The sequence below is a fragment of the Mercenaria mercenaria genome, unplaced genomic scaffold, assembly GCF_021730395.1.
Source record: "Mercenaria mercenaria strain notata unplaced genomic scaffold, MADL_Memer_1 contig_3278, whole genome shotgun sequence".
NCBI lineage: Eukaryota > Metazoa > Mollusca > Bivalvia > Venerida > Veneridae > Mercenaria > Mercenaria mercenaria.
In genome coordinates, this window is record NW_026461401.1 from 18,913 (window position 1) to 35,950 (window position 17,038).

The window sequence follows — 17,038 nt, forward strand, 5'->3', positions numbered from 1 at the left end:
ACAGGGAAACAGGTCCAATAAATACTACAACATTTACACTTTTCATTGTTCAAGATACAACACAAACGTTCTTTTCTTTTATCTTTCCAATATAACCATCAAAATAAAATAGCACTAAGGACTTTATTCTAAGAAACCACAGTAAGCTGTATTTTTGCCCTTAATTTATATTTTGTGGTTAAGAACAGTAACGTATTCATCTATGTTAAACAATGCAGTTAACTTAGAGATATAGTTGAATTAATTCCACATTTTCAGATATCGCAAAATTACATCATTATAACTGCGTCATGGTATAATTTTAGGATAATGTTTAATTTTCTTGAATATATTGCTTTGTAGTAAATTAATTGTGTTTGATGCTTGAACACGAGCACATAATAAACTTTCTTTTCAATCCTTCATTTAATTACCCGAGAGAAATCGTACTTAATCATCAAGGAGTCATATTTCATCATTCCGACCTCTTATGTACGAGCGTATATTAACTGTGCCGACGTGACAAAACTATAAAACTAGAACTAGAATTAAAATGTCGCTGATGCAGTTATCGTAACTCATTGTGTATTTTTGTGCCGTTATGGCGGTGGCGTCAGTGTTTAGCGCTGACGTTTATACACTGCTAATTGTACAGCTTGTGTCAGTTATTCGAAAGACCGATTTAAAACGCGATTTGTTCACATGTTTAGGATAAAACTTTAAAAATGTTAGTGGTTAAACTTCCATCGACAGGCAAATCTAACCTGTTTAGAACATAAACAATGGTTAGAATAGGTTATTTGTCACAGTCGCTATCTTAGATTTACAGTACGTACCAAATAATTCAAAGTGTTCTGACTCAGTAGCACATACAATATGTAGATACTTCATCTCATTCAAGTTCAAAACAGTCGAAAATCTAATAACAGATGACAAATGCATGTATCAGTTAAACGTATGACAACACTCAAAGGAAAACCAAACCGTATATCCGAAACTATATTTGCAGGAAGAGTAGTTTTCAATGACGTTTGAAGACGAGGACATCCTACACATATATGTTAAACTTCCTGTTTCTTTCCGTGTCAAGCAGGTACGTAAAGTTTATATAGCCTCTTCAGTGATACAAATAATTATATTCAAAGTATATATCGTTACTGTATTTAAGCTTATTTTTGCCTATGAATATTTATAAAAACCTGTCAATGACTTTATTTTGTTGTTTTGCTCCTCTTGTTTATAAGTCCCCTTCAATAAACAGCTGTAACACTTGAAAATTCTAGAATAAACAAATAAGCATCAACTTCTCACAGAATGCCAAAAAGAACTGTCTTCCTTTATACTACATCTGACAAATGAAGTATTTTCTTATATACTATGTTAGAATGTGTAGTCCATCGACTTTTCTTTTTGACATAAAGCTATTCTATTACCCCAAATGTGAAATATTCCAGGTGTCACGTTTGTTCACATTTGTTTAGTTTGTTTACATACATACATCACGTTTTCATATGAGATGTGTGTAATTTACTGGATGTTGCCATTAATAAGCTTGCCATGTAACTTTAGAACATTTGCTTCTCCGGCGACCGATTTTTGTTTATAGTTTTTGTAAATTTCGACTTAAGCTTGAAATGCATGGCTGTGTTGACTCCGGAATCCAAAAGGACCAGATATGATGACAACTCAGAGCCCATTTTATATTTTCAGAAATACCATTTAAACTAAAGATGTCGGATTGTGAAGAGAAAGCTGCTTACTATCTACGTTTCATCTCAATGTATATTGACTTAGGTACCGAGATCGTACTGAAAGTCTTTGTACACCATACTCCTGGGAAGGACGCCAAGTCATTTTTGTTATCTGACCCCGTTAAGAAAAAGTTGAAGCAGTTGAAAAATAAACAAATTCTAAATAAGGAAGAAAGCGATCTAGTCCTTTCTTCTGCACCACACCCAAAAGTATTTGATATATCCCTTCTAATAACACTTTCGATCAATCTGTTCTCGGAGCATCAACTCACACCACCAAAGAAAGGTTGGTCTTTTCCACCAAAGAATAGCGATAAATCTATCTCTGCTGATCTTCTTCGTCTTAGAACGATCCGAAACATGATTGTTGGCCATGTTGCTAAAGCACAACTTCCTAAGTGGAGATTTGACGACGAATGGGAAAATGTAGAAGAAATATTTCTTAGAATATATAGAAATATTTCACCTGATGAGGAATCACATCTGAAACAGAAAATGGAAGATTATCGATTGAGGAAGCTGGATCCGTCTATTAAAAACAAGTACGACTCGAAGTTAAATGAATGGCACCAGGAAATTTCGAAAGTTCAACAACAGGTAACATACATGTAGTATATAGATAAAATATATCGTTTATTACAAGACACAATGTTTCCAGTGCAATTATATTGCACAAGATTTTTGTTATAAACAGTAATTACGGGAAGGTCACATAGAGTTATATGATGAAAATATTTCTACAAAACATATGACATGAGTTTGAAGATTAATGATTCTGTTTTGTGCACCGATTAACAAACCGTATGAAACAAACTCTTGTATGACTATGGATGTATTACCATTACAACATTTAAGCAGAACAGTAAAGAAACAAATATGAAATGATGTCGTTATTTATAGGTTCCGCACAGCGTTTATATTTAAGCAATATGTAAATAAATAATCAGTAATAAGAAATCTCTTTTAAAACAAAATATATTGGAAGTAAGATAATAATTGGCTTGATGGCGCAATAGGATTAGTGGATAGACATGTAATTATTTTAGAATGATTGTTTTGATGGTTCGAACCTTGCATCCGTCATTTTTTTTATTTTGCATTTAATTTATATACTTTGTGTAAGTTTGTTTTTCTCTGGTTGCTAATTTATTAACGAAAGCCTCAAAACATTAAATTATACTAAAGATGTAGCGTATTTAAACAAGATTACGTGTTAGCAGTGACATATATTAGTTAGTGAACATGTTAGTACTAGATTAACAAACTTGTGTTGTTGTCGCAGAATCGTATTGAAAAAAGAGAAATAAATAAAACAGTTTTCAGACTACTTTTTACGGGTCCGGGAATCGAACTCCCGACGAAAATGTATAAGACGGATACCAATACCGCTCGGCCAACGTGGAATTACTATTTGCAGTTCAAACGTTGTGTATTTACTTAAATCTATGCTATTGTTTTGTTTGTTTATATTTCAAAGCGCCTTATTACTGTGCGATACCTATAAAACACATTCAATACAAAAAAAAATCATTTTACTTTATTTAGTAGTAAATCGAGGAAGTAACCCTCCCGCTTAGCTCAGTAAGCAGATCGTCGGTCTACGGATCTCGGGCCGTGAGTTCGATCCTCGGCCGGGCCTATGTTATCCGTGACAATTTGATAAACGACATTGTGTCCTCCACCTCTAATTCATGTGGGGAAGTTGGCAGTTACTTGCGGAGAACAGGTTTGTACTGGTACAGAATCCAGGAACACTGCCCGCCGTTACATGACTGAAATACTGTTGAAAAACGGCGTTAAACCCAAAACAAAACAAAACAAAAGAAATCGAGGAAGCATGTCCAGAAATATATATTAATTGCATTACATAGAAACTTGTTGTTAAGCATATATGATTGGGCTTTAGTCGTTTTCATTTTTGTCTTATAAATGAAATGATCCGGTATTTGGAATATTTCAACAGGTTGAAGATGCGTTCAAGACTCTTCAAGGTAATGAATGCTTCGTTGATATTTTGTAAAAAATGCTTCTTATTTAATACAATAACTTAAGTTAATCTTCCAGATAGTAGTATTTTTGGGGTAAATTTCAACCTGTTAAAGATGTAATAGTTAGACCTGTAGTATATTATGGTAATTACGTTATAGCCGAAGAAAAATGTTTGAAATTTATTGAAATGCTCAACTGTAGTAATGGCTTTTGCTGCTACTTCCGTAGATTATTTGTTTCAGATATTGACAAATACTTTAAAGAAAAATCGGACAGATACGAACGTTACATAAAACTACTTGTCAAAGGTGGAAGGTTTGTGATTTCGGCTTTCATTAAAGATAACATTAAAACACACAACAAAACCCTCGAAGACATTTTAAAGGAAAAGGAGGATTATGTCCGGAAAATTATTGATAATCAAGATCATTTGCATATTCTTTATCCATCCGACCAAGGAGAAACGTCAAAACCAATTGACATGTCAACATGGGATATCACACTTCTTGCAACAGTGCTTTTACAAGTACTTGACAGTAGTTCGTTAGACGATAAAGTAAAGAGAGCAATTAACATGATCAATACAGCACGAGAAAATTATGCTGAAGCAGCAGTTGTTTCATTACACAGTGACGAATTCGCAGAGTACTCTAGTGATCTGAAATACAGCATACGATTTTTGTCAGGGTATCTCGACCAACAGAAGCAAATCAAATGTGAAGAAATTCTGTCCGAATGCAAACAGATTTCGAAGAGTGCTGACGCACATCAAACATACTTTGATGAGCTGAAAAACCAAAGTCTGCAGATTAAAAGTATTCAGGAAATATATAAAGGTAATTTAAATCGCTCTTAAAGCATTTTTCTTACACTTTATTTTACACCTTTATCAGATTCGAATGGTTCTGCCTTGGAGAAATAGTCAGTAAACACACTGGTATCATTCAACATTAAATGGAATTCCGTTTAGCTCAAGTCGTGCATTGTTCGTCATCTTTAAGATCGACTCGCCACGATATAAAACGACAAGGGGCACGATGCACGACATGGTGTTACGACACTCAACAATGCTACATGACAACTGACTAGCAATAGCAATATTATATCATATCGCATTATCGCCAGTCGTATCATTTGTGGAACGCAGTGTCTCATTTTCGTGCGTTGTTTCGTGTGTCTTTTCGTGTTGTCGCGCGTCGTATCGCGGGCCGCGCGTCTACCTAACACACAAAGGACGACGCACAACGTGAACTTAACGGGATTCCGTAATGTTATTTATAGAGTCTTGAGACATATCAGATACACAAATTAAAACTGATATAGGGGTTATTTGTTTGTTAGACCGTAATATATTTCATCTGTTATACACTAGATGCAATATCTTCACGTGTGGAAAAGCCTCTGGTGAAAATGTAAATTATAGTTATTACGAGTGAAATATATTTCAGGCTAAGAAACAAATACTTTTTTATTGCATGCTGTTAAGTGGGTTGATAATACCTTCTTTACCAGCATAGCGTCAATACGTCACAATATCGAGCACCATCTAACATCCACTTCAATTGACGCAATGCCTTTGGGCGAAATGAACAGTTAAATTGACAAATTTCTTAATCAGAATAACCAGAAACACATCATTGTCTTGTAATTGTCTCACTGAAACTGGTCAGCAGCTCTTTTGTTAAGGTTTTTAGTGTTATTTCTAGATTGACGCAGCGGGGCGCCCCGTCCTGCCCTTTTTACTGCCGCCACGCTGCCCTTAAAATGTGCCCTCTTGCCTTTGATCTTCTGCTAAATCCCGCCAATTTCCCTGTTGACATGCCTCGACGATTTTTTGATCAGCAAATTACGTCACGGCGAGTGCACACAGGTAATGAGAATCAATGAAGTGTTAAAACTAATTGATAAAGAGAATGGATCCTGTGTAATGTCAAAAAGGCGTTCGCAAGCGGCCAGCTGATTACCGAGTACGTGAAAAGTGCCCTAGATTCCTTTGTGCAAAATTTAATTTAGACCGTTGTTTAGTATAATAACAAGTATATATCAATGCAGTTTGATTCTACTGTAATTTCAACTAAAAATGCACAAATTTTAATAAATATCGAAAGTAAAAATAAATCTAGAATGTCCATTCACGAGTCTTATTACTCCCGATGTCGTATGCAATTTTTCTATATTTCCTTCAAAAAAGCTGACTGTCGGTGTATCTTTTATGATGAGAAACATCAAAATTTAAGGAACTATCTCTGGTTTACCTTAGTGGTTCATGTAAACTGAGTAAAAACTACTACCAGACAACATTCCGAAAGTGTACCAGTATCCGGATAGTATATTTTGGATATGCGTTTTAGTAAACTTTAATCTGACTGTAATAGCACTTTGCTGTTAATGAAATATTGACGAAAGACCTGATCAACACAAAATGACTTTTGATAATTATTAGTTTACAATGTGACCTGAAACGGGCATTTACTATGTTGTTTACAACATGATCTTGGTTTCAAGATTTAGCTTATATTAAAGCCCTCCACTGTTTCATATTCATATGAATAAGTTGACATTGTTGGTGACATCTTTTAAGAGAAAGGCTTGAATGGTTTAACCTAAACTATAAAGTAAGTAAAAGGCCTTTGTAAACTTTTATTTACAACAAACCTCAAATATTTCTCTTTCCTTCACTCTTAGAATATTACGCCAATTCTTCAAGTACTGATGGTAGGTATTATCTGAACGTTCTTTATGCAGTTGTTACATTTAAATTCAATTTATAAACAAAGTTGCATTCTAAGGAATGAAATCTGTAAAAGAAGACCCCTTTGAAGCAAAGAAAGCAACCAAGAATAATTATAGCAGACTCGTTTTAATTGAAACTATTCATGAGAGGTATTAAAATGTGCAACACCTCTCACTCGCCCATTCCTCCCCGAGCTTGGGCTAAAGCGGAACTCTATGTTGAACGGACCAGAAAATATAACACACTGAGTCCAAAAACAGGGAGATTGTTAACATTTTACATTTTAATTTTTTTTCTAACCCTTAGGAAAGAAACAGATGTATTCTGATACTGATATAGCACTTTTTGCTGCACTTATTCTCCGCCCCCATAGGCTCGGAGTATTGTGATGGCTTTTTGTGAGAGCTGTGTATGTCGTAAATGACAAGTCTTTCCATTCGCTTTGCAAAATTTCAATTTTTTTATGTTTGATGTCTAACTTGCTCCATAAAAATGACATCAGATTTAAAAACACAAACGAAAAGAAAATAAAAACACTTTTAAGGTAAATTCGTCTATTTTTGCGCAAGTCGTTCACCTGAAGTGCCGCGATTTCACTAAAGTGGAACATCAATGGTGCTCAAAGTAAGCGATTAAGCGATTAATTTTATTTTATTACGGTAAAGTGCACATGTTAATGTTCCTGTAAATATTTATATACATCTATATCTTTTATTGAACTTTTTTTTCAACGAATTTCCGATTATCAATAATTTATTTTCTTTCGCGTGCAAGGGTAGTTCTGTACAAGTGAAAAATAAAAATATTATCAGTTTGAAACAGAACAAATATCAATCTTATTTCGCTGATATACTCCAGTTTTATTACGAAAAGGAAAAAAATACATTAATTAACAACATAATTAGATAGTTACACAAAATTAAGATAAATTTAGAATGCATTATAGAAAGCTTATGAGGAATAGTTTATATTGATATATATTTTAGCCAAATATTCGAAACAAATACATTTCCTTTGTGTAGTCAGTCAAACATAATTTTACACTGTATGACAGTAACCTTCCGGACTGAAGATGAATGTAATTTTTTTTCTATTTCAGAAACAGTAAAGAAAACAAAAGATGTCTTACAAGAGATGATTACACTCGGCATAAACTTCAAATATGATCACGGTACGGTTTATATTTATGCCCCATAAAAATTTCTTTAATAATGTATTGATAAATGATTGCCGAGCAATTTATATCTTCATCTACTGTTGAATGATAATAAATTATTCTCCGAGTTACCGAGTAAACGATTTCCCAAGAGCCTGATATTCCTACCTGCACCTACAGCCAGTGATCGAATCTTTTTTTTGCATATCATATTGAATATTCGAGAAATAATTGTAAAAATAAAATCAATCATTTGGCTTGTAGCTACGGCTCTAATCTTATTATATATTGTGTTCAGTTATTTGCCTCCCTAAATTCAGTCATGTCTACTACAAGAAGCCTTGAAGCAGAATATATCTAAGCGACGGGATGTAAGGTGTCAACCAATTGGCCACACTTACATGCTTCGGTCCAACTGGCCCCATATAGACTATAAATAGAACATGCATATAAACCCTCTCCACTCAGAGCAGATGCACTGGTCCAGTGGTAAAACTAAAACTTACTAACACTGGGATAAGAGTCCCCCTGTATGGGTGCTTTACACCAGACAATAATCTGTTTGAGTTATCTCCACGGATAAAGAAGAAACTCGTATATGAGAAATGTCACAGAATAAACACAAAGTTAAAGCCCTGTCCAATAATATTTAAATTACATGTATTTCGACTAAAAATGATGGCCACCACGGGACGTGGCGACTTTTCTCTTGAAATGAATTATTTAACGCAAATGTTTCTTTGGTGACCTTTTACGTTCAAATTATTCTGATTCGTCAAAAAATCATGGCCGCCAGTACTCTCCCCTATATGTAAACAGTGGTCAGTGGTCAATTTTAAGCCTTTGTATATTCAAAATATTATGCTGAAAGTTAGATAGTTTCAAGTAAATAAGTGTGTCTGTCCACAAAATATTTGTTTACATTATAATCATTTAAATAAAGTATCATTGATCATTATGCAGTATTTCCTGACATCTAAAAAATGAAAAGATTTTTTTAAAACAGTGTTAGAAGTAAAGATGATTACGCTCGGGAGTGACGAAGAAAAGAAGCAATTAGGAGAAACAGTTTTGACTGAAATTTGGCGAGAAGCACTTGAAAGAAGTAACGACAGTACAGACTTTGATGTTGTAAAAAAAGAAGTATCAAAGATTTTAACCGAAATAAGAAAACATAAGGAGGTTAAAGGTGTCGCTGTAAAGCAAAAGTGCATTCTCTTGGAGGTAGTATACTCTTCACCTCACACTGTGTTGGATCTTCTGAACTATTTCGAGAGTGCTGCATTTGACCAAAGTGTGTGCATCATTTCAAATGAACTTGGTTACCTTTGCAACACAATATTTACAATCGAAGCAAATGTAACTTTAGAGTCATTTAAAGAAATCTACGATGACAGAGGTAAATATTATTTTTTAATTCGCATAGAATATCTGTTTGGACCATAATCAATTTTTTGGTTGAACGAAAACACAAATATAGCGAAAATAGATAATACGTCTCAAAACTGTATCACTAGTAAATATACCTATTACTATGTCGTAATTATAAATCTAAGATTAGGGTCGGTGAAATAACTGCTACTTCTGAATGAAAATGTTCAGATCTAACAATACGCCAGCATGCAGAGCTAAATAATAAATAAGTGACGCGAAACATTGATCTCCGTCGGACTGCACTCTGCAACTTTGATTATTGAAATCACTGCCTTCAAAAATCTCTCTCATGTTCATATGAAGAAATTACATTGAACCATAATATGAAGGAAGTACAGAAATGGTGTTTGTCAGTACTATCGTCCGACCGAATTTCTGTTTCCGCTGAAAGTCAGCAAAAGCACGATCTGGAATATAAAACAATTTTGGACATTGATAGATGTGCAAATAAAAAAAAACACCCCTTCCTCTTCCATAATATTCGAATCAACTTTACTTTTTGTAGTTTTTAGTTTAAAAAATCATACACGTAACAACTGACTTTAAAAGTTAAAGAAACTGGTTCCAATTGGAGTACAAGAACTGTTAATCTGTTTTCATTATTTAATTACATGACAATTTTATGCAGATAATACTGAAGGATATTAAAAATAACCTTGAATACTTATATGAGACTATAATAACAGTGAAGACTACAGGTACCATAGATATGCTTATAAATCTTATGACTTGCGCCTCTTTCTGTACTTTCTGTACTTAAGATCCTCAGAAGAAGTTTCAACAACAGATTAGGGACAATAGGCTAACGTATAGGTCACATGAACTGTATTATATGAGGTTATATACCAATTATTTCGTGTCTGATGTTAAACCCTTCTACAATGTGACACTATGCTTCCCACTTTGATTGTACGTGATAGAACAGGTAGAGGCTTTTGCCTTTGCATATGTAAAGGAATCGACGTGCGGGGACTTTTATTTACACTGTCATGTGACTTTGAAACAGAGTGGGGGAGATGGAGATGAGGATGAAGTGCACAGCGGTCCGCTTAAGTAGTGTTTTGCTACTGTCCTTTCCAAGAAGATGCCCCTCCGTGTTCCTTTATGTTTTCTGTTGTCCTCTCTTATGTCTGCTTTATCTTTGCCTATGCGTGTGTGTATATGTCTGTTTGTCTTGTGCGTGGCCGCGTGCTGTGGATTAGGTTTTTGGAAGGTTAGAAACTACCAGTGACAATTTAAAGTTTGGTATATTTTTAACATTTATTTCCTCCCTGTTTGTATTTATTTTCGTCAGGAAAATAGCTTTGCAATAACTAAAACAACTCAACCAAGTATTTGCCATAATAATAGTACATATTGTTAGTGCATTTTACAGTTTGAAAATTTAATATACAGCTATGCTCGAAATATTCATTATGTTATCTACCTAAATATGTATTAATTTTTTCTTACATAGAAAACAACGAAATAGAACATGGTATAAGCATACCAATCAAAGTAACATCACCTGCAGCCGTCGTGCAATTAAGGTCGTTTTTCAAGAGTGAGGCAATGGTGAATAGTACAAACACAATTGCTGACAAACTGTCGAGCGACCTGGATGAGAGAGTAACATTGAAAGTTACACACGACATGGAGTCTCTTAACTGTCTGTTTGATGAATTAGGTAGGGCTAGACTATTTGATCTATTTGTTCGGTAAATATCCTACTTATTCAACACCTATGAACTAATTTCATACCGATAGCATGTAACCATGCAAACCCAACCTAAAACATTTTAATATATGCTACCTCAGATATGTTCTTAAATCTAATTTATATTTATAATATTTTTTTTTATTTTTCTGAAGAGATTTTATTGTTTCAAAACTTTTAGATATCTAGGCCCTTGAACATTTTAATATATGCTAGCTCAGACATTTTCTCAAGTTTAACTTGTATTTATTTTTCGGCCGTATTAAGCACGCTTTTATGACCTCGTATGACCTTATGTCGCCTGAATAATGTACCAATCGGATTGCTTGGTAAGGTATTCTCGGTATTTTCAGCCATAATGAGAGATATTGTAAGAGTGGCGCTGATTGGAGGAAAGGCTGAAAATGCTTCACTCTGAGTCATGTGTGACACTGAGTGAAATGACAACGCGTTCGTTATCTATAACCTCTATAAGTACAGCACCATCGGGTTGTATGCGTACCACTTGAACAGGTGTGCGTAACCAAATATTCAACTGCTCATACGGACATATTTCTGTTTTGTTAAGTTTTCTTTTTAAGTTATTCTGTTTTGTAAGTTCCTTTCCTTAAGTTTTGTTTTTAAACAAAAGGTTATTTGTTTTATACAGCCCATTAACTCTTACCTGCATTACAGCAACAATTTCTAACCAGTGCAAATCATTACTAACCTGCAAGAACTTGTCCGATACTGTTAACTTTTAGACCCTAAATTTTAAATTAATCTTTCCGGTGAAAACAGTACTGTACATATTTTGAATGATAGACAAATTTGACAATAAGCTGAAGTAGGGCAAGGGTTCATGTTGCCTCCAACAATTCCAGAAATGAAATATAGAACGTATTTCAATATTGTTTGCTTACTGTTACCATCTTTTAAGCACCAAAGGCTCAAAGTGAGCTTTTGTGATTGTTTGGTGTCCGTCGTGTGTCCCTCCACAATTTCTAAACACAGTCTTCTTCAGAACTACTGTCCCTCATTTATACAAAACTTCACAAAGGCCCCTTTCAACATTGCCAAAAAATTTAAAATACAGGTTTCTGCCCATTATATAACTTGTGCTTCAGTTACATCACGCCGACCATCTTTTTTAAAGATATTTCTTGTTTTATCATTTTTTATGAAGAGATTTTATTGTTTCAAACCGAAATCTAGTTACTATAGAATGTGTATAGCGCGCTGTAAGGTCTAAGTATTGCTATTGGTCCGATATGTTTTGCTGATCCAATTTCTGTCCGATTCCTAACTGGTCGATTGAATTTATTCTAATTGCCAATGAGTCTTTTATAACCAGTGATTAGAATTACAGGTCAAACCACTTGATTTGCTCCGACTGCGTATGTATTTCACGTCGGTACTAGACAAATACGTATTTTCCCAGGCATTGCAATTGAAATGCTTGGTATTCCAAGCCACTTTCATCACCACAGTATTACTTTATTATAATGCAACATTCAATCAAATATATTAAACTGAATTTGAAAGAAAGAAATCAATACTGTGAATATTTTAGATTATCAAATATATGGAGTTGTATGAAGATCTTCACATATTTGAAACTGCTCTATGTATCTTATTTTCAGATATTGATTGCGTTGTTAAAATTTATCACCAAAATTAATTTCAACCAAGTGTATATACATGCACGCTTTAGTGCAAATATCCGAATATTTGTTTGTAAACTCAGGTTATGAATGACACAATGTCAGTCTTCAAATGTAGCTCTGAGTGCTTGACTCAGCCTCATCTTTGTAAATGAAATATGTTATATTTTTTCGTCCTTTCCTATATTTGAGTCCTTTGGATTTACTTAAGTAGAATTCTGCTAAGCCTCACAAGATTTTATTTCATGCAAGCAGTACTTTCAGACGTCGAAGTATTCATTCTTTAGCGCTAAATCATGAACATATGATTCTTTTGCACGTGTTTCATTTGAAAAAATAAATTCACAACTGTACTAGTTCAGAACGCTGCAAATCGATTTTTTTCTCTTGCATTTAGAAACGTTTAGTTCTTCTTTTTTGGTATATAATTATTTGTCTCTTGATTTTCAACTGCCATTGAATTTTTATTTACACACAGAGACAGGATTATCGAGTTCAGACAGTTTGAGTGACGACACAGAACAAAGATAGTACCTGAGTCTGACAGTAGTCGTAAGACTGATGACATCAACAGAATCTTCACAAAACAAGTGATAGTACCTGAGTCTGACAGTAGTCGTATGACTGATGACATCAACAGAATCTTCACAAAACAAGTGATAGTACCTGAGTCTGACAGTAGTCGTAAGACTGATGACATCAACAGAATCTTCACAGAACAAGTGATAGGACCAGAATGTGACAGTGGTCGTAAGACTGATGACAACAACAGAATCTTCACAGAACAAGTGATGGTACCTGAGTATGACAGTGGTCGTAAAACTGATGACAACAACAGAACCTTCACAGAACAAGTGATAGTACCTGAGTATGACAGTGGTCGTAAGACTGATGACAACAACAGAACCTTCACAGAACAAGTGATAGGACCAGAATGTGACAGTGGTCGTAAGACTGATGACAACAACAGAATCTTCACAGAACAAGTGATAGTACCTGAGTCTGACAGTGGTCGTAAGACTGATGACATCAACAGAATCTTAACAGAACAAGTGACAGTACCTGAGTATGACAGTGGTCGTAAAACTGATGACAACAACAGAATCTTCACAGAACAAGTGATAGTACCTGAGTCTGACAGTGGTCGTAAGACTGATGACATCAACAGAATCTTCACAGAACAAGTGATAGGACCTGAATGTGACAGTGGTCGTAAGACTGATGACAACAACAGAATCTTCACAGAACAAGTGATGGTACCTGAGTATGACAGTGGTCGTAAGACTGATGACAACAACAGAATCTTCACAGAACAAGTGATAGTACCTGAGTGTGACAGTGGTCGTAAGACTGATAACATCAACAGAATCTTCGCAAAACAAGTGATAGTACCTGAGTCTGACAGTGGTCGTAAGACTGATAACATCAACAGAATCTTCACAAAACAAGTGATAGTACCTGAGTGTGGCAGTGGCCGTAAGACTGATGACAACAGTAGAATCTTCACAGAACAAGTGATAGTACCTAAGTCTGACAGTGGTCGTAAGACTGATAACATCAACAGAATCTTCACAGAACAAGTGAAAGTACCTGAGTATGACAGTGGTCGTAAGACTGATGACACCAACAGAATGTTCACAGAACAAGTAATAGGACCTGAATGTGATAGTGGTCGTACGACTTATGGCGAAAACAGAATCTTCACAACTGTATTAACGGCGTTAGATTCTTCGGAAGAGGTTACATTATGATCTTATATATTCTATTAACCATCACAACAAAATCTCAAAGAGATTTGTTATAAATTCCGCTCTGTATTTGTACTTATTATCATTATTCTTCTTATCATTATTATTATTACTATCATCATCATCATCATTATTATTATTATTATTATTATTTTCCTGCGATTTAACACCGTAAATGATAAACTGATAAAGAATTTTGCAGAATCTAGTACCAGAGATCATGATAATTGCTATAATTTTCTATTGCCTCTCAAAGCCAATCTCAGTCTAACCTCTTATTCTGTTGCTTTGCTTAGTTAAGTTCTATACGTCCAAATGATATTCATATAGATTTGATTGTCCTAAGGCCAACGGTACTAATTCAATGAATATTTTTCAGATCAAAAAGGCGGAATATGGTCGGTATATTGAAAAGAAAGAAGGTAAGCTGATCATTTTAACGGTTGAAATAAGAATAAGACATAGAGAAATTGCATTTTGTAATTTTAATAATTAGCAAAACTTCTTTTCATGAAACAAAAATAACGTTAGTTATACTCTCTCGAAAACATACCACTTTCTGAAACGTGTTCTTGTGGAGTAAAGTGAAGTGCGTGACGTCTTAATTATGTATTATATATAATGATAAGTGACAATAGGCATGTCAGCTCTAAGAGTATACATGACTTCCTGGCGCAACGTATTTCTGCATTAATGACATTAATTATTCTTGGCGCATATGATTGACAGGATATAATAAGGTGTTTGAAAACCGCTCCACCATCCAAAATCCCCCACCACACTAACACCACAATCCAATGTAGAGATTTCATCGGTTTTATAGATCTTTGCATAAGGACAGAGATTCAACTATTTCTATTTCTCTCATTGAAACATAGTTTCTGAGGTGGAAGTGTTCTTCGAAACTCCTTCTTTCTTCTGCAAGACAGTTTCATCTGCTCGTGCTTTCACCCTTATGCTACTGGCATAAGGATATCCCTCAAACGCCAGTTTTTTCACTACATTATCATTTTGCACAAATAATTGATAAAAATCCAAATGATCCACGCGATTACTACTAGTTGCCTACTAGGTTGCAGTGTCTAATCGATAGATGAACAGTTCGACTATTCATTATCAGAGCAAAATATAGAAGACTAAGAAATCATACTGCGTGCATTTCATGCTCATTTGTTCACGGGGACAGTAGGGAATATAATTTCAGACATTTAATACCTCATGATACTGCCCATTGTGCATGTCGATAAAAGGGAAAATACAACACATTATCTTGTGCACTGCGGACAAATGTACCATTTTACGTATTTGCCTTTTAGTTTACAACTAACATGCAATTAAAATATAGGTAGAGATGTGGAATTTTCAATTTCAGTCAGCTTGAGACACAGTATAGAGCAAGTGATAGTACCAACAGAATCTGACTGTGATTATGGGACAGATGGCAATATCGGAGTATCAACAGCGAAACTAGATCAGTTCGATGGCAACGTTGGAATCTTCGCAACTGAACAAAAGGCGTTAGATTCTTCAGACGAGGTTACATTACGATCTTTTTACAGATTTTATTATCCTTCACAATATCAATCACTAAGAGATGTGTAGCTGTCGTACTTTGACTCATTTTCGTATTATTTATATTTATTCAATAAATTATAAATTAATGTTGAATTTCACCGAAGCTAGTATAAGAAGTCAGGAAGAATATATTATAGTTATATGCTTGACTGTGTTCTATGCCTCCAAATGATTTTCATATAGATTTTACTATTGTTACATTGACGTTACAGAATGAATGAATATTTCTTTTCAGATTAGTTTGGCGGAAGTAAAGCGGTGTAAGCTAGGTAAGCTCAAATTATAAACGGTTGGAATAAGGCATTGTCATTTGAAATCTACAATTTTAAGCTTAACACAAACAATGTTTAAGATAAGGAGCAAATAGTTTCAATGAAAATGAAAATTAGCTGTATGAAGCAAAACATCAAACTATTCGAAACCGCCATTTCGCAACATTTATTTGGCTTTTAGCCATTTTGCAATTTAGTGTCTGTATACCTGATAATGAAGATGCTTACGTGAGTAATAAACATGATGACACTGACGGTCGCGTCATCGAAATAACATAGATATATGAAATGGTATTCCGTAATTGCAGAGTGAGCAAATATGAGTAGTAGTATTATTTGGAATTAAGAGAAGGTTGAAAGATAGATAAAACATATTTCATGTTCCGGGAAGTATGTAAAAATGGAAAAGTGACTGTCTGAACGTATTGCTATATTTTCTTGTCTTTGCTATTAATGATGAAATGTCGAATCTGAAGAACTAATTTTTGGTGAAGACACTAACGTTTTGGAGAACAATCATTTTTACGAGAGGATACAAATAAAAGTGGTTCAAGGTTTGTTTTAATACGACATAGTGTACATGTTTTGAATGTTGTTAGAATGCATTTATCCTGAAGTTTAAACTGAAATAACTACATCAATCAATAACAATTTTTAGTTGTTTTTTTTGTCCTGCAATTAGAAACATAAAACATTCAAAATTTAATGATAAGACTAAAAGTCGAGTATATATTTGTTCATTTAACACTTACACATGTTCCTTTGGTGATTAAGTCACAAAAGCTTAATATATCATTAAACTGAATGAAAAAGAATTTGCCTGTCATAATCAAGGATACAGAATGACCAAAATGGTAATATCCGAGAAGTAAAACAATTTGCATTCAAATATAGCTTTTGAATTTAATTTATAGTAAAAATAAGAAATAATCTTAATTTGATTGTGGAAGTATGTCTATTTTTCGTTGCAGGTATGTTAAGAAATTTTAAAAGCATTCCTTTTTAAAATCGACCCTCTCAAATTTATCCTTTTTTCTCGGACTTCAGAAGTTTCTTACGGT

The 17,038-nt window shown here is 34.2% G+C and overlaps 1 protein-coding gene across 1 annotated transcript; it reads left to right on the top strand.

Moving 5' to 3' along the window:
- Positions 1 to 986: 986 nt before the first annotated feature.
- Positions 987 to 12,993, top strand: LOC123558664 (uncharacterized). The gene is made up of 8 exons (XM_053533975.1): positions 987 to 1,072; positions 1,690 to 2,327; positions 3,694 to 3,721; positions 3,962 to 4,555; positions 7,553 to 7,624; positions 8,616 to 9,008; positions 10,500 to 10,709; positions 12,861 to 12,993. The coding sequence occupies exons 2-8, from the start codon at positions 1,710 to 1,712 to the stop codon at positions 12,911 to 12,913; spliced, it is 1,968 nt and encodes a 655-aa protein (XP_053389950.1). The 5' UTR covers positions 987 to 1,072; positions 1,690 to 1,709; the 3' UTR covers positions 12,914 to 12,993.
- The last annotated feature ends 4,045 nt before the right edge of the window (positions 12,994 to 17,038 follow it).